This window comes from Callionymus lyra, chromosome 2, assembly GCF_982586985.1.
Source record: "Callionymus lyra chromosome 2, fCalLyr1.hap1.1, whole genome shotgun sequence".
Classification (NCBI taxonomy): domain Eukaryota; kingdom Metazoa; phylum Chordata; class Actinopteri; order Syngnathiformes; family Callionymidae; genus Callionymus; species Callionymus lyra.
The window spans coordinates 25515537-25534614 of NC_141819.1; the positions used below are offsets into that span (position 1 = coordinate 25515537).

At 35.8% G+C, this 19078-nt stretch overlaps 1 protein-coding gene across 1 annotated transcript; it reads left to right on the top strand.

The window, feature by feature from the left end:
* Window positions 1-17: 17 nt before the first annotated feature.
* ogfod3 (2-oxoglutarate and iron dependent oxygenase domain containing 3) lies at window positions 18-18637 on the top strand. Its single transcript, XM_087782870.1, has 9 exons — window positions 18-162; window positions 902-1128; window positions 2472-2547; window positions 2629-2671; window positions 3367-3431; window positions 4492-4548; window positions 5209-5362; window positions 8559-8682; window positions 18073-18637. Exons 1-9 carry the CDS (start codon window positions 95-97, stop codon window positions 18207-18209), a joined length of 951 nt encoding a protein of 316 aa, XP_087638996.1. The 5' UTR covers window positions 18-94; the 3' UTR covers window positions 18210-18637.
* The last annotated feature ends 441 nt before the right edge of the window (window positions 18638-19078 follow it).

Genomic DNA, 19078 nt, shown 5'->3' on the forward strand with positions numbered 1-19078 from the left:
ATTGGCGGGGCGTGTAGTCTTTGCTAGCAAATGTGTCAAGGCTGCTCGAGCTCAACGGAAGGTAGCTGAGCTGGGACTCAAGGAAAAAGGTGGAATGGCTCCAACAAGGCAGAGAAATGCAAGAAGTGCAGGTGCCACCGAGATAGAGAAGAAAATCAAAAGGTGGGTGAATAAACTGGAGTTTGCTGTCAACGCTGCATTTTAAATGAGACATTACTTTTTGTGTAAGAATGCTACAAACCCATGCATACCAAGTTATGTTCGACTCTTTATGGTTCATTTCCTAAACTACCAAACGATTGTTTTCGTCAAAAAAATAGAATCTTACATACCTAAAAAGAAAGTCAATATACCTTTGCTGAGTTGTGTGACCACATTGTGTATTATTTGAGTTACGTGAACAAAGCAAGATATAAATGAAAGTGCAGTTTTGTAACGTTTGCAATATTTAAGATAAACAGCTAAGTGATCCACATTTAAGTTGTTGGAGATATATGTTATATATTCAGCAAGAAATGAGGCACAACACTCCTGTGTTGTTCTCAGTATTATCTTGATCTTTAAAGTATGTACTTTTCTGAGTATTGTTTTGATTGTCTAAGCGCTTTGTGACCCGAAAAGCACTATATAAATAAATATAACTTACTTACAACTCCTCTGTTGTTCTCAGTGTTATCTTGACCTTTTAAAGTATATACTTTATTGAATATTGTTTTGATTGTTTAAGCGCTTTGTGACCCTGGTCTGGAAAAGCACTCTACAAATACAAATTACTTACTTACTTACTCACAATGCTGTACTTTACATTCTTGAGGATGAACTCAATCATTTTCTTGCATCTGAGTATTCGTGCTACTTTGTGTGATAACTGTATATTAAAGAACGCTTCTCTTCTCTTCAGGGGGAATGCTTTGCGTCAGGGAGCTTCCTGGAGGATCCCCGGAGTTCATTGGATAGTCCTGCTGGTTGTTCTGTCACTATGTGGCGTCGCCGCGTGGATCTACGTGTTCTCGTATGACAGCGACATTACGGAAGTTCTTGTGAGTCAACGCGAGTTGATCGCACCTGAGCCCAGAGTCTTCGACGTTCCTTGCTCGGAAGACTATGAGAACTACAGGCGTTTCCCAGGTAAATGTGTAGATCGTTTCAACATCCATGCAACCAAATGGTTCATAACCCAACATGGGATATGATGTTGGAAGAAAAATAAATCATATCTTAAGTAGACTCTTAATAGTTTCTCAACTGGAATGCTCATAAAAAAACACATAGATAACTCTTTCTATATAGGATAAGTCATGAGCCCATTTATAACACTTTATAATGTATTAAGGACTTATAAGAGAAAATGAGCAGTTTATACTCCATGTCTTGTGTTCATTTATAAGTGTTTTAAAGTAAACTGGAAACACTGTTTTATCTTATTAAAAACACAAAAGTAAGTTACATCATATTTTACACTAAACAGTTGTTCCAATTGTGAATCAACCGAATACGTCTGAGCAGATTTGAGTCTTGAAACTAAATTAAGTTTTAGACGTTACAATGTGGTATTTGCTCTGGACTTCAGTTAATTCTTTCAAACACAGTCATCACTTTGCCATTTTTGGAACGATCTTCCTCTCTCTTTGCGCTTGATGGAGTCTATTGACTCCTTTAAGAAACATCTTAAGACGTTTTTATTTGTTCAGGCTTTTCCTTGATTTTCTGGAAATCCTGTATTGTTCTCAGTATTATCTTGACCTTTAAAGTATATGCTTTATTGAATTTTGTTTTGATTGTTTAAGCGCTTTGTGACCCTGGTCTGGAAAAGCGCTCTATTAATAAAAAATACTTACTTACTTACTTACCATGAATTATTAAACCTTGTGAAAGCTTGAATTATTATAAATCAAGTCTATTGCTTATAAAACTTTATAAACCTTGTTCTAAGTTTTCGTACTTGATGACAAACCGCCGTAACGCCTTATTATGCCTTATTAATGCATCATAATATCTTATGAACGACTTTCTAAAGCATAATACATGAGACCTTTATATAAAGTGTTACCTTCATATTGACACATGCACTCATATCGCACATTAAACACTCTTAGAAAGTCACGTTCACAAATGCATTTACACACACTCCAAATGTGTGTTCAGCACAGGTGCATGATGGATTATCAGTGATATTTTTCCTTTTTTATTGAGAGTATAAGTAATAATAGAAAGAAACAAACCGGATGAAACAATCCTTATCTGTAGTACTGAAGTAGCATTGCAGCAAAAAGTACCCTTTGCTTTGACTCCAGCAAATTAAATTTGACATATTCGTCTTGCATACAGTAATGTCACACACAGTAACGGCCCACTGACGAAATACTTGAGAACAATTGAGTTCTACACCATGTTCTTCATTCCAAGCCTATTCAATGTTCAAGAAAGAATAATGACAACCCTTTTCTTTTGTACATCTGTAATCCTCACAGCATGCACCCCACAGAAGTGTGGGCGTGCAGTCACTGACAATCTGGTAACGCGAGAGGAAGCTCAGGTCCTGAGGAGGTGAATCAGTGACTCATCACAGTAAAGAAGCTTGAGGTGCCAGTGTGTACTTGTGTGTAATTCTGTGTGTCATTGATATAGATTGGCAGAGAGGGGGCTGGCACTGGCGGGTTCAGAGGGAGGCGTAAGTATAACTTGTTATTAAAGATTGATCATTTTCATGTGGACCTGTCATCACATATTGTTTTTAAGAACGAGTCGGACTGTTTGAACAGTTTCCACTGAGAAAACTTATAAGCTCATGAATTGATTATGCCAGTCAAAAGAAATCTGCTGCAAACTTTCCAGCACCACATATAGGTGTTTTATTAATACAACTTTTAACCCTTCAAATTTCTGACACATCAACTTGACGTAAGGACCATGTTATACAACGTACATCACTGGACAGTGGTCATAATGTTTGAGCTCTTTAGTTCAGATATTTGTATTATTGTATTTATATTTTAACTGTGTATTGTTTTTGATTGTTAAAGCACTTTTTGGTCCTGGTCTTGAACGGTGCTTTACAAATGACTATTACTTACTATATTTTGCAACAATCTTTTAAATAAATGGCTGTAGATCAAGTGCAGCTTTCATCCACTAGAGGGCACACTAGTATAAGTAGCTGGTAGACTGTGGACGTCATCGTTTGAGTTGTGTCGTCATCGACGCTTACGTTTCACCTGCGTCAGGACTGTGCGTCTAAAGGTGTTTACGAGTTTCTTTTATATCATAGCTGTTATATCAGCCGTTTCCATCAGAGTTCAAGACGAGAGTTCTGCCAAATGTAAAGACAATTGTCTGTCTAACCACGTTCAATATTTGTCCCAACAGGCGTCTATTCTGGACCTGCACTCAGGGGCGTTGTCAATGGGAAAACAGTTTGTCAACATTTACAGGTGGGCCTGTTCGACAATCACATTTTTAACCTGCAAATTTACCAGTCCACAATATTAGTTTCTTAATCGAATTGTCTCACACTTCAAACATATATCGTTGTTTTATTGGACACAACTTTCATCCATCATCACAATGGCTTTTTAAACATTTGACTTTTCCTGTCATACTTTCAAAGATATAGGTAAGATTTTGTTAAAATCAGTATTGGGTAATTCCATTAATAATAATACATTTTATTTAAAAGCAACATTTAAAAAAACTCAAAGTTGCTTCACAGATACCGACAAAAAAAAAAATTCAATAAAATCACTTGATACAATAAACATAAAACAATGCATTAATAAAAGTGGTAATGGGAGATAAAGAAAGGGGTATGCAATGTGGAACGGGTGGGGTTTGAGTTTGATTGCATTATTATAAGTCATAAGTAAAGTACCTCAAATAATATTGACTCATTTGCAGTAGTAGTCAATGATATGGTTAAAAGACTAATATATGCGTGTGTATAACAAACTAATGTCTTCCTACTTTGTGGTGAATTCTGTAAATGCCAAAATAAATTCCAAAGTAATTTATTACCGAAGAGGAATGTGTGCAAATCTTAAAGGGAGTGACTCTTGTAGGGTGATCATGGGTTTAAAACTGTAACAACTGCAGGAATATGTTCACCTGGGATTGGGCGCAAGTCATCAATCATCAGGTTCTTGTGAGCTGACATCTGCGTGTTCAGTGACCCGTATGACCCTCATTCATCACTGACATCTAGGCTCAGGTTTTTTTTGGACTGCACCGTCTGCTCATCACATTTCTACTTATGTCGCCTCTCCATCCATTCCCCCCACAGTTTATCTATGTCAACCTTGAGCACTGTCCATTCTGGTTGGTTATCTAGAATCCGTGATCGTACCTGTATTCTATCCACCCATTATCTCTCATCTGGGATTCATCTACTTTAGAGACACTTATTAAGCCGTTTGGAGACAAAGAATTTTTTTTCTTCTCCATGCCATCTGATCCAATTTCATCTCTTTGTGCTCTTGTGTTTGAATGTTCTCGCAGGTATTTTGGAGATCAGATCCAGGATGTGTTCACTCAAGAGGATTTTCAACTATACAAGTGAGTCAAAGACAAATATTAAGAATGACATTAAGTTATCACTTCATGTGTGAATGTATCCATTTAAAATGTGTTTATGCTGCTACTCTAATGCTTTGTTTATTTTCTTTACCTGCCTCTGATTAATTCCCCTCCCTTCCCTGGCTTATCCTTAAAAATCCCCTCAAATGTTCTATTTTAAATACATTATTTTTTAGTTTCACAAGCCTGATTTTGCTGTTTTCCATACATTCTTTTGTACTCTATTAACCCCACCCGTGTGCCCAATTCACATCAAATTTAAAAAACAAAAAAACTTTATATACGCTTAAAATATGTAAAAAATATATCATTCTCAAGTCGTTGTCTGGGCATTTAAAAAACACTCAAGGAAGCTTTGACAAAACTCTCAAGTTAACTCTGTTATGGCTTGATATTACTGATGTGATCAGAAAAAACAAGCAGTTATTAGGAAGTTAATGAGATTTTCATTTGTTCTTCCTTCTCTATTATGTTTCACCTGGTCAATTGTTTAACAAAAAATATCCTTAATTAAATATGAGTTGACATTAGAGGTCGTGATTTCTCCAATAAACAATTCAAAAGCTGTTCGGAGTAAAAGCAAAATCATTTTCCTATCTTGTGATTTATTTCTTTTTCTCCCTCATTTTCCAATTTAAGGGAAGTACGCAAGCGAATCCAAGCAATTATCGCCGAGACGTTTGGTTTGGACCAGAATGTGATGTACCTCACCAAGCCCACATTCTTCTCCAGAATCAACAGCACCACGGCCAAGACGCAGCATGACGAGTACTGGCATCCACACATAGATAAGGTAATGGGGTAAGTAGTAAAAAATGTAAAGGAAATAATTAAAACCTTATTTAACAAATGTTGACCATTTGGAACGATCTGAAGTATAACGTAACTTTCTTTTTCCATGTAATCCACATTTGATTGTTGTTTCATTATCGAGCCAAGAGTAACTGCGATCATGGCCTCCTTAGTTTCTTTTGTTTTTCAATACTATGTGCACTTGTTTGGGTTGGATTTTATTCATTTTCTCTTCATCTCATATCAGTTCTCTGTCAATCATTTTGTACATGTTTTTCAAATTATTTATTTATTTTCACCTCTTTTTTTTTTTTTTTTTTACTGTATTTTCTTTGTGTGTATAATATTTTTTACCCTCCCACACCTTTTCAATTATTTATTTTCTTTCTTTTGTGTACGTTTCTCTTCGTTAAATGGACACAAGCATTTTCATATCAAACTGATGCGATTATTCCCTATCTCGTGTCTAAGCCTACTGGAATCATTTTGATTTATGAAATAAGACTTTATTTCACAGCCCAAAAAGCTTTAAATACTGCTATATAACTGCTGATTCTCTTAAAAAAAAAAACGAAAAGAAAAATTGTTCATCTTTTCCATAAGAAAGGTTTGTTATACACTCGCTCTTAGCTTCTTCAAATAATTTTCCTCGTTTTATTTGGATATTTATTCTTTTAATAACTTCACATTTCAGTTTGTTAGAAATATGAATCTCAAATAATTAAATCTTAATGACAACTACTGTTAATGAATTAAAACTTAATTTTCGTTTTTATTTTCCTTCAAGTTGTTGTGCATTCAAACTTACCAAAACTAGTTTATATTGTTTCGATATTCTGTGTTTGAATGGTGTAACTAGTGTTGACTCAACTAAAACTGTCTCTTTTGTTTAACAATAGATATAGAGATTTACCTTCACTATCAATGTGTTTATTTACTGTACATACAGTTTACACTGCTGTAAATCTCTCTTGGTAAATGATAAAATAGTCATTATTAACAGCATGATAATTAGTCGTATATATAATTTTTTCAACTAATATCTTCACTTGTCATTTTTCCTTTAATATACCTTTTGTCTATTAATGTTGAAAATATATACAACCACCACCGTAACCATTGACTGAACATTTATTGCAAGTCAATTTATACCTTCAGGATCATACATATCATGTGAATATCATTTTTTAAGTTATAAATCTATTCTTCTTTTAATATTTTCTTGACAGCGAGGTAAGTGTTAATATATTTCATCGATTATAATTTTGCAATTATTTGCTCTGGCTCTCTCCATTTTATACGCCATTGATATGATTTACATTTAGATTGTTATATAAAACTATGATGAAAAAAAAAGCATTATATTCTCTCTGTAAAATGTTCATTGAGTGGAAAAGAAGTAAAGCTCTGCCTTTCTCTCAAATAATCAGTTGTTTTCCATACTCAACAAATTTAATATGAAAGTAAAGAACTGAGTCAGATATTTCTCTAAACAATTAGCATATAGTGTCATTAGCAAAAACAAAATAAAATGGCAAAAAACGGACTGGCGGGGAAAAACATTGCTCTAAAATATCCAGAAAATTCAGGGTATTTATCAAAGTTGAGATTATCGAAGATCTAAATGACGGCGTGTATAGTCAAGACAAACAATGACTACAATAAAACGCTGATGTGATAAACAGCATTTTGTACAGAAGAAAAATAGGCCTTACATTGTCTCAGACTTCTAATCACGAAAGTTATCCAGCAGAGCACCTGTCATTGGTCAACCAGCTTGCTCTATTTCTGGTGGAGATTGAAGCTGCGTCTCTGACAGTTGTTCCATTCCTCCTTCCTCTTTTGAGGGTCTGATTGATGCACCTTTTTTACATAATTTATATAAGTTTTATTCTGCATTTTATAATCATGATTACATGAATCGTGTTTCAGTGAGAAGTCATGAGAGTTTGCTGAACTCCACCATCTATTCTAATTGAAGAACATCTAATATGTAATATAAAAAACATGTAATAATTTTTGTTTTCTTCATATATATGGACCCTGTTGACATAATAGTCTTATCTCCACAGGGGCAGCCTGGTTCCGTATAACATGTTTTATTCCATCAGAGTACTGATGATGGCACCTATGGTGTAAAATAAGGAGCCTTCAACATGAAGTGGGCATGATTTGTCACACACATGAACCCAACACTCTTTGGACACTGAAAAAAAAGATCTTATTGCTGCCTTTCCAGGTTTATGATTGGGTCTAATCTCAAGTATTCAGGTCGCGGAGAAAAGAGCGGTTATAGTCTGAGTCTAAAAATCCCGTGTGTATTTGTCTAAATAAAATGGATACAGATGTTGAGGTTACGCACAGAATCTCAAGTTTGCTCCATGTCCTTTATTGAGCAAATGTGTCCCAAAATTCAATTGCATCTGTTTCTTTCCTGCAACAATTCTCCCAAATGACCTTTTTTAAAGTTATTTGGAAAATGAAGTTTTATAGGGAGAAACATTGTAAGTCCGACGAAACAAACCTCACTATAATGTTTTCGAAGGTTGTTTGAAAGGGAATTTAATTTTGGGTTTGCTAAATAGGTTAAAAGATAGCACAATTTGTAATGGATATTGCTAACAAAAGATTGAACTATAACAAACCAAATTACGTATTAAAAAAATCCTTCATATATTACGTGTATATTGTAATCCTCTGTTTTCTGGTTATATTTAAGAAGGTCATAACCTGATCTGTGCTCTATGTTGAAACTATATTATACTTGAGACTTGGTAAGATGAAACATTTCAGAGCCCGATCAGTTGCTATCAAAGATCATAGATCACACTGCAGCAGAGACGATCTGTCTTCTGGAGTAATGCATACTCCTGCCAAACCTCTTGTCGTGAGTCCAGCTCTCTGATCTGTGTAGAAAACAATCAAACCAACCACTAACATCATTTGTATTGTGCAAGCGTTTGGGATTATTTAACTTTTTTTTTTCTTCTTTTTTTTAAGCATTCTTAATAATGAAGATGACGACTCATGCAATTACCAAAAAAAAAACCTCTAATGGAGGAACAGAACAGAACCAGAATTACAAAGCACCGCTTCTCTGGCGAGACTCATCAGAATTAATTTTCTTACCATATTGTTAAGAGAGGTTTTTATGCTGTAATTTCCATCTGATTATTTTTTTCCCCTTTGTCTGGCAGGTGACTTATGGCTCCTTTGACTACACTTCGCTCTTGTACTTGTCTGACTACGGCTCTGACTTCACGGGAGGGAGATTTATCTTCATGGACCCAAATGCCAACCGCACAGTGGAACCACGGGAAGGTAATTCAACGTTTCACGGACTAAATCTGCCAGGGAACAAAAGAAATACAATTTTGTCCTCAGTCGGCTTTGTAAGATTCACAGTTAACCCGCTGCCCGGCGACATGTAGTAGCTTCTGACTTGGGTGAACGGATGGTTTCTTGTTCCAAAGCTGACTAACTGTTATCGGTGAAGGTAGATTACAGATAAGATTACTTTAGCTCGGGCTGACGTGAAGTTATATTTGCTGAACTTGGCAATAATATAGTCTCTGGAGGTGGTTTGCAGGATCCTGAGGTTCTATACAAAAAAGAAGGTTTTGCAGTAATATTGTAATATAAATATTCAATATCTTGTGTCGACCAAATATGACTTTAAATACCTAATAAACCTGTGATAATAATTATTTTCCCCATTTTCCTCAAAATGCTACCAAATACGGATGACGGTTATAGACATGCAGTATATTGGTTATAATTAATTAAGTTTTAAATGTTTCTGACATTGAGTGTCAAGAAAAGCGCCTTTTAATAAAATGTATTAAAGTTATTATTATTATAATTATGTTTTTGGTTTCTTATGCTGTTATTTTCCCCACACTTCTTTTTATCTTGGAAATGCATGTTATTAATATTTTCTCTCAACTAAATAATGAGAATATCTTCCTGCATCATAACTTTAGAAGTTATTTGGTAGTTTTTTTTTTTTTTTTAAGTTCTCTTTTTTTTTAGTTTTGTTCCTAAGAAAACCTTTTGATAAAAAGTGAGTAAACGATTTGATTAGTACAATTAACTTGATGGAATCAAGGAAAATGCAGCCTTTTCAATAGTAAGTAAGTAAGTAAGTAATATTTATTTATATAGCGCTTTTCCAGACCAGGGTCACAAAGCGCTTAAACAATCAAAACAATACTCAAAAAAGTACATACTTTAAAGATCAAGATAATACTGAGAACAACACAGGAGTTCGAGAAATTCAAGGAAAAGCCTGAACAAATAAAAACGTCTTAAGATGTTTCTTAAAGGAGTCAGTAGACTCCATCAAGCGCAAAGAGAGAGGAAGATCGTCCAACCGTCTGACTAATCTATCGCTGACTTGTGTGTGTAAAGTTAAAATATTGTTAGGCTAGCATTGCATTGAAAGTCATTGCTGTACTTATGCATTGTACTCATCATTCCGGTTGCCTCGTGTCTCTCCCCAGTTTCATTGTAGACCAGTGAAAACATCTTTGTCATCACAGTTGTCAGCTCGCATCGGTCTACTTTTTGATGAAACCCGACAGCCGACACTCAACGGCTGTCTCTCCTCACCGCGTCCCCAGTTTCACCCTCGCCACTGTATAGCCTCGGAGCTGCATTTGACTGACTTTTTCTCGTACACGTGTGTATATATATGAACTGTGTATATGTTTCAAGGCAGTTCAAGTGGATAATATTTGATTGTAAAGATAATTAGATGATTAATTTCATTCAAATTCCTCTCACGTCTTGTATTTCCTCATAGAGTTCACGCATCCTCAAGTTACTCTCTTTATCTATTTTGTGAAGTGCAGTGAAGTGCTGTAGTGTTGACTGATGGAGCGATGAGGGACTTGGGTTGAGTGACAGGTGGTAATGGAGAGTGACTGTGACAGTTTTTCACCGTCATTGTACGTTTGGGCAGTTTTCATTACTACTTCTGTTTACTTAATGTTTAATGGGTTTAGGATAAACTGAATATAATGAATAGAAAGACTGGTTATTATTTGATGCCTTATAGATACTGACCAGCCAAAGACCACCGTAATGAAGCATCCTTGTTCATACGGTACCTTTTTAACGATTGTCGTGAAAAACAACATTTACAGATATCGTTTCTTAAATTAAACTCGTATGAACAGTTTTTCTTATAATTATAATGTAGATATTTAGTGGTTAGTGTTGCACTGGCCAACACAATGACCTCATGGTCTAAACTGGCTAAGAGACACTGGTTTTGAAACAGACGTTTTTAGTTTCTGTGTTTTATTCTTGCAGTCCAAAATTTTGGCAATATGATGACATTGCGCTTGATGGATCTACTGACTCCTTTAAGAAACATCTTAAGACGTTTTTATTTGTTCAGGCTTTTCCTTGATTTTCTGGAACTCCTGTTGTGTTATCAGTGTTATCTTGATCTTTAAAATATATACTTTATTGAATATTGTTTTGATTTTTTTAAGCGCTTTGTGACCCTGGTCTGGAAAAGCGCTATACAAATAAAAATGACTTACTTACTTACATTCATATGATTATTCCATAATGAAGAATCCACTGTTTCCCATACATTGACACGGCATGACGAGTCTAAGCATGGTTTACACGATAAAAAACTAAACTGAAATTTACATTAAAAATATTTTAGTTAAAAACGGGACATGTACGCTTTCACTGTATAATTGAGGAACTGCTATCGTGCATTTAATAGTGTGAGACAAATTAAAATCCACACAAAGATAAACTTTTACTATAATAAAATCAACTGAATAAACAAATTAACAACAACATTTTGAGTTTGAGTATTAATAAAATTACATAAAGATACATTTTTCCTTAAGAATGTGTTATGAAGCTAGGTTTAAAAAACATTTTTTTTTAATCTTTTGTATTTTCATTAGCAAATGGTTGTGAATTCATTTAAATCATCTGAATCCTTCTGTTGTCTCTGGGTCAAGATGAATGACCTACCAGAAATGCTTATGTAGTGGTGAAGGTCGCTGGGTCACCTTGACACTTGAGATGACACACCTGAGCCAAAGTAAAATCCGTCCTAAATACACCCAAGCCTTTTATAGTGATTGTTTCCATCATGTTGATTTTGGGAAGTTAACTTGATGACTGTTTTCATTGAAACTTTCGTATTCTTTCTAGTAACTAAGACGGCAGCAGGCACATGTCTCTGTACGCAGTCCTTTTTAGTTAAACTCAACGTCTCACTGGAGTGAATTTGAGAAGATCACAGCTGTCAGCTGACACCGCCCTCAGATGCTCTGAGATCTGTTTAGACAGATGCATGAAGGAGGCAGATAAAAACTCATTAACATATATTTTAATATTCTCCTCCACTAGAAACCAATTCACCATCAGTGAGAATCTCCCGCATGGACGGGCAGGGCTCTTGAGTGGCAGGTTTTGACTTCAGCGAGAGATCTTCGTACCTGGACTCATTCGTTAGCTGAGATAATCAGGCTTTCTCGCTGCCGCGGAAGATAATTGGACATAAATATGACTCAGGAATACAGATTATTAGAAAGAGACAGGAATTACCAAGAACTTGGAGTAGAAGTGTTTCCTTGCGATCTGGATAATCACAGGGAAAGACTGTCAAGCCTTTTGATGAGTGTGAAATCTTTCTGGGGAAGACGTGGTTTCGAACAAGAATGGTCTTGACGACGGCACAACAGTGAAATGACTTCAATCTAAAATAGAAAAGGTGACTGCCGGCTCCATTAACTGTAGGCAATATTGGCTGATGGTCAGGAGTTCAATCCTCTGTCAATCCTTTTTATCAGAATAATGGATCTGAAGAACAGTTTACGACAAAGCCTGGCTCGCTATTTAAAGCTTTTCACCTTATGCTTGAGTAAATAAATAGTATATTTTTGGTTCACTGATCACATTGGCCACATTGTTGTAATCCTTTATGAACAATAACCTTTCTACTACCCTCTTGAATGCTGCAGGTTTTCCCTTTTTAGAGGATTTTTTTCTTTTGGGCTTCTCCCTATTTGTAGGAACCTGTAAGTGAATGAATCTGAAGAGCATTATTTACTTTTCTAACATGACAACGTTGAGTCCTATTTTTTATCGTCTTGATCAGTTTTACTGCAGTTCTTTCTCTATGCCACCAAATGTTAATTTTAAGTGTTAATGTTTATTTTTAAGTTACGCTTTGGTTAATGTTTATGAAAAGGACCGCAAGAGGGGAAAATAAGACGAAAGTGGAGATAACAACAGTCCAAAGAATCATGGTGATAATAACATTCATTATAACTGTAATAGAATAAAAGTCCATCCATCTGTCTTTCCTGACTTTTATCAAACTTTTTTGGGTTCTAGAATATGTGAGGAATTTGAACGTTTATGAGAATCCACTTGTGTGCAGGAGTGATGTGACAAAATTTGTGAAGAAAACTTGGGAGACGAACTACAGAGATGGAGCAGGATTGAAAGCAAAACCTCCTGCAGGATGGAGAGTGACAGTGGAGTTGTCTTGTGAGGTCCTGTCTGCCTGGGATTGGTTCTGGCATTAGGGCTCTCTGGAGTGTGTCTCTAGCAAGTGTTTGTAACTTGAGGGACAACTAATGGATAAGTAACTAGTTGCCCATATGTGGGAGGAAGTGGACACAGGTTCCTGGACTTTGTAGAGCTGCCAATGCTGCAGAGAGGAGGGACTTTCCGACAGTAAAGTCACTGAACCAGTCCCCAGTGAGTGGGTTCATGCTGGGTTTGCTGCAATGCGCAAAGTCAAATTCTCATAGTATCTTTTCAATTTCTAATAGTATAAGAATTTATGAATCCGAGTTGAAAAATCTCTTATGTTTGTAGAGATTTAATCAATAACAATTAACATTTATTGATGAAGTGAATTGAGAAACCAGAATGATTGCCTTCATTTTTATCAAGATTGGGCTTGAAAAATGATTGTTAACATCTTTCTCCGGCTATGGGAGTGAATAAAAGTCATTTCTCTTAGCGCTACGTAGACCATCCAGTTAATAGTTAGATTAAGCTGAAGTGTAACTGTTAGATATCAGGCTAGGAGATCTGTGCCTGAGTCAGCTTCTACTGCACGCACAGACCTCTGGAAGTAACTACTACATCGCTCCAATTGTTGTCTGCGCTGAAGACAAACATGTACAGACGTGTTTTTCGATCTTGACGATGACAATCTGTAGAGTTGTGCTCCAGCCACCTTCACATAGGACGCTGTTTAGGTCGTATACTCCCGTCTCTATGCTCATGACGTGGACGATGGTCCAATGTGCTGTTTCTGGATCTGTTTTGTTGAACAAGTCGATCGGTCCACACGTTCTTTGTGACACCTTGCTGCCTCTGCTCGTACACTGATACTCCAAAGATTGGAGGGAAGATTTGGATGTTGAAAAAATGCGTAATACAATAGAAATGTTCCTTTTTATTATTAAAAAATGTTTACTTAAAAACATGTATTGTATTATTTGGCCCAAGTTTGCAGAGTCAAATGCAACTGGAGCGTATGGATGCGAGGAGTGGAGAGATTGTCGCTGCTCTTGTTGTGCTGCAGTTTGGCTTCACAAGTTTTTATAAACGTATGACACAGATTCGCATGAGTCATAATATTCATTATAATTTTCATGCTGATTGAAGCGAGGTGCTGGCATTTTCAAATCGACATGGGGTTGATATTAGTATCACATTTTTTTTTCTTTATTTTTATTTTTTTTTAAGATCGCTGGAGGTTAACAGAAGTTCAGCTGCCACTTCATCATTTTGACTTGCCTGCAAATTAGGTTTGATGGACGGGGACAAAAAAGCATATTTTAATATATATTGGAAACGTTCAATCATAGAAGGTTTTGAAAGATGATCGTCATTTATTCATCGCTCCTGGCAGTGATTGGTTGCCATCATTATCTCATTGGTTTTCCATTATATCTTCTGAACGACCTATTACATCTTGTTCTTTGTTCAGTCCAAGCGACTGGATTTGGTCTCTTAGGTGCTCTAGAAATAACCTTTACCTACTTACTTCTGATTTTTCTCTAGGAGGTACAGGGGCCTGCATTTAGTTGATTATGTCTCTGAATAAAAAGGACAGAAGTGATTTCAAAAGGATGAAAGATTGATAAATGAGATTCGTATTTATAATGTTCTTCAGAACATGATTCAAAGCTAGGGTGGAAAATGTAAACCTTATATTTCACTTATGTGTCTTGGAATGCTGTCCACACATGCCAAGATAATGTATTTACACGGGTTGCGTATTGGCAAGAATCTGGCGATACGATGCGTGTCACACATGTATCACGATACATGTGTGACAATACGATATATTACGAGACTGTAGGAACAAATATATGTTGTTTATTCGAAAGAAACAACACTTTTTCTGGCTTTTACAAGAAAGAAATTAGCAAATACTTTTGAAAGTGCTTGTAGGGGAGTACTTCTGAACATAATAACAAAAATATATATTTACAATGTACAATGAATTGCATTAAAAGTTCCAAACAACTTTTAAGACCAAAAACTCCGATGATGAAAAGTTTACTCCCACCAAATCCATATTACCACCTTCTTATGATTGACATCCGACCCAGGAAGTCAATATTTTCGCCGTGGAATGACAGGAAGGAGTCACCAGACGTTTGACGTTGATTTGAGTTGTTGGTTTTTAACAAAGGTTTTTCGCAGGAGGCATGTGACCAGCGATGGCAAGGAGGCAGTCCAGAATATATTTGAGGTTTATTTCATGCAAATACCAAACAATTTGACACAAAAGCTTTCAACCGGAGTGACGGCCATGTCATGACTCGCCAACGCATACTTGTGTGCAGACCAGCACAAATGTCTGCACACAAGTATGAATTATATGTGGTTGTTGAGGCATTTAGGAACAAACACGCTTTGTTTGATTACTTGATTACTATTTAGGTGATTATAATAAATTAAAATTAATTTATATACCAAATAATGTTCGATTCCGATATTATTACCAGTCCATGATAATCTTATCCTGTCATTTATGCTTTTGAAGATGGTTACCCCACTAAAAACATGTAAAAACACAATTCAATGACTAATATTTTAGGTGTATTTTGAAAATGGTTGACATAATCGAACAGTTAAATTCCAGCCCGAACTCAAGACCAAAAGCACCCTTCAGAATAAGAAAATGATCTTAAACAAAACTTCTTTAAGAGTAAACAATAACACATTATAAATTCCCATATATAAAGAAGGTATAAAGAAGACCAATTGGATGGCAACCAAGCTTCCAAGGCAGAGGTTCAAGGTCTGCTAAGGATGCTGCTGTTTTAGATCTAGACTTAAAAAAAAACAGAAAAGTTGTTTATGCAATTATACTTTTGAAAGCGGCTTATTTTATTTTGGCTCATGCTGTCATGGCTTTAAGTAATCTGTAGCTTCTCTGCTGGTTCTCAGACTTGGCTCATCTACTTCAAATTATATTGTCTCACCATTATATCCATTTTTCTTTTGAGACTAAAAGTAAAACAAAGCCAACGAAAAAAAGGAGTGACAATGAATAAACTAGCCTATGAAATTTCGAACACATTTTCAAAAAGTAGTTATTATCTAAGGAGGAAGTTAGTTCTGGACCTGGAGCCTCATGTACTAAGAGTTCGTACGCACAAGAAATGACTGGACATAGTTTTCATATGTTCGTATGTATCAATAATGAAAGGTGTGTTTGGGCTTCCCAGCACGTTTGTAGGTGGCGTTCGTCCTTGTTTACTGCTCTGATGCATGTCAGCCTCACTAGTCACGTTGAGATGTTCACATCAGAGATACATTGACCCTCAACATTGATCATAAATTAACACACAAAAGCGTTTGTAGTTACACGAGTGGACATTAAATTATTCACAAACTTATAAATATGTTCTCATTCACCAAATGTATGATCTGTATTTATTAAGACGACATCAATCGTTTTATACTGAATATTTGAATCCGCTATTTCATGCTATTCAGAAAAAATTTAAAAGAATTATGAGCGTAGAGAACAATCACGGACTCTGGTTGATTTAAATATGATTTAAATACAGTATGTAAATGAGGGCGTGGAAAGGGACAATTCTATGAATCATTTTTGGTTTTATTTGTGTGCATGTGCAGATTCATACATCTGCATATTACGTGCACCATTTTCTGAATTGTGTGTGTTTAACCGTTTTAGTATAAAATCCACAAACTTCTTTGTATATGAGGCCCCAAGAGTCTAAAATGTACGTTTATCAAAGTTTCTCTATCTGGAAGTATAAGAGTCTAAATTATTGTCAATGGTTCAATTTATGTGATTTTTCTCCTTGTTTGTCCTCCTTCATCAAACACAGTTAAATTCCTTTTCCTAAACATCACTTTAAATCTTAATGGAAGCAGCTACTCCACACTGTTCCAGGCTTTCTCGTGCAGAGATTGTTTCATGAAGTCATTCAAAATGTTATTAAATCGTCATCTAGGTTGTGAAGAACTATATTTAGAGCAGCTTTTATTCCCCCTTTTTTCTTTCCAAGAGCCATTATTTGGATTCTTACAGTAAAATAAATGATTTGTTAATTTCCTCTGATGATATATGTCTTCTGCACGGTCTCACAGAATCACAAGTCAGAAGAATTCAAAACGAATCGGAACACAATGGTTTGAAACTTTATTGACATTTTTATTCACACAATGAGAGCATTCCTGGTAAAGGAAACAAACCTGAGAACTTTAAAATGTAAACCACTGGATTATGGAACTGAAAATCAGACTTTATTAATATTTACAATATTAATGAGTCGTTTATGTTCCTAAAGATTGATCCACAGAAGTTAACATTTTGTGCGTCTGTATCTACTGAGGTTTACAATCTTCTATCACCCCCCCAATTATTCTTCTGCAGCTACAATTGTTTATTTACTCCAGCACTTCATGGTCATCTTAAAGGCAAAGTTTGAGTCTTGAGTTTGTTAACATTCAGTAATTGCATGTATAAAGCAGCACATGATATATTTTTAGAATAGTTGGAATTGTTTCCAAGTCCAAATTATATAACTGAATGTGTTAGAAATTACTAATAAAGATGTGAAAATGTATAATAAATAAAATAAAAGTGTTTTTTTCATTTAAAAAAAAACCAATTAAGTCAATTGTTTTGTCCTTTTTAGATGCTAACATTTTAGTATTGAAGATACTGAAAAAAATTTAAAACACTTGTAATAACTAACAATCAATCATTTTGGTTTTTAATGGTGTAATTACTGTTAAGTTTTTAGAATTTGAAACGATGTAACAAATGTCTATATCTGATTAAATAGGCCTCACAGCTTCAGTAGTAAAGGTCTTACTAGAAGTCTCTATAATTGTTGACATCCACAATCTATGTTCTTTATATAAACATAAAGAGAAGATGAATCTACGTTGATTTTGAGAAGATTTATACAATCATCAGGTGATAAAGTTCCAAAAGGTTTTATAGACTTATTTACATTTCTTTTGGTTCATTTTGGTCCGTCCTGTAATTCTACTCTACATGTACATATATCTGATCATGACGTCATTTTTAAAGCACATGATTAATAAATGATCCCTTTTCTCTTCTTCCTTGTCGAGCAAGAATATTTTCACACCCGTGTCCTTGAACCTTGACCTCATATATTCCTACATCCTCCTCCTCCTCCTCCTCAGGTCGGGTGTCCTTCTTCTCCTCCGGCTCGGAGAACCTTCACCGCGTGGAGAAGGTGGCGTGGGGCACGAGATACGCCATCACCGTGTCCTTCACCTGCGACCCTGCACACGGCATCTCCGACCCCTCGCTGCCCTGAGGCGACCTCTGCGGCGGTGACGGCGCCCCCGGCTGGCTCAGCCAAGGCCTGCGACACACAGAGGGGGAAAGACGGGTCACGACGAGACATGAGATTCACGAGCTAATCTCGCGTCCCTTTTTTTTTTTTTTTTTTTTATCCTCGTTGCTTTTTATTGGGGATTTTGGTTGAAAGCGGGTTAAAGTGCTGCTGGACTGACAGTGAATTAGTTCGGCTCCTGTGGAATGTTGTATTTGAAAAGCAACTTTCGGTTCTAAGAAGAAGGAGGACGGACGGTAAATCTGGAGATCACGCCTGCACATGAGCCAGGAAAACCTCCTCCAAGAAGAAAGTTGTCCACCTACCCTTGAGGAGAGGCTTTTTTAAAATTGTGTTTACGTCTTTGTGGTGTTAAGAACTTTTTCAATTAAACACTGATGAATCCTTAAGCCTTTTCTTATTGTTCTTGTCGAAAAAAAGCGTTTCTTCTTCTGTGTTTCTTTCTGGCCGTGAGGATTTCAGAAGATTTGCTTGATTGATCACAACAACCTCTCATTGCATTTTCCACAAGCGTTCGCTCATTCCATTTATTTCCTGGACGAAAAGCAGAGCCCCAAGAGTGTCTTTTATTTTTATTTCTTTTTTACATTTCAATTATTAAAGTGTGTGTGTGACAGGGTTGTAAAATATAAACAATCCTGGCTTGGGGACATTTATTTAGTGTTCAAGTGGAAGAAAAAGGACAACTATTATTAAAAAGAGGGTAATTTACCACAAAATCTCCCCAAAAAATGTAATAACTAAATTAATGATTAGCTAAAACGATGCGTGTTTTACTCAATTATTTTCTATTTATTACTCCCTTATCAGAGTTGCAAGGGAATTGGAGC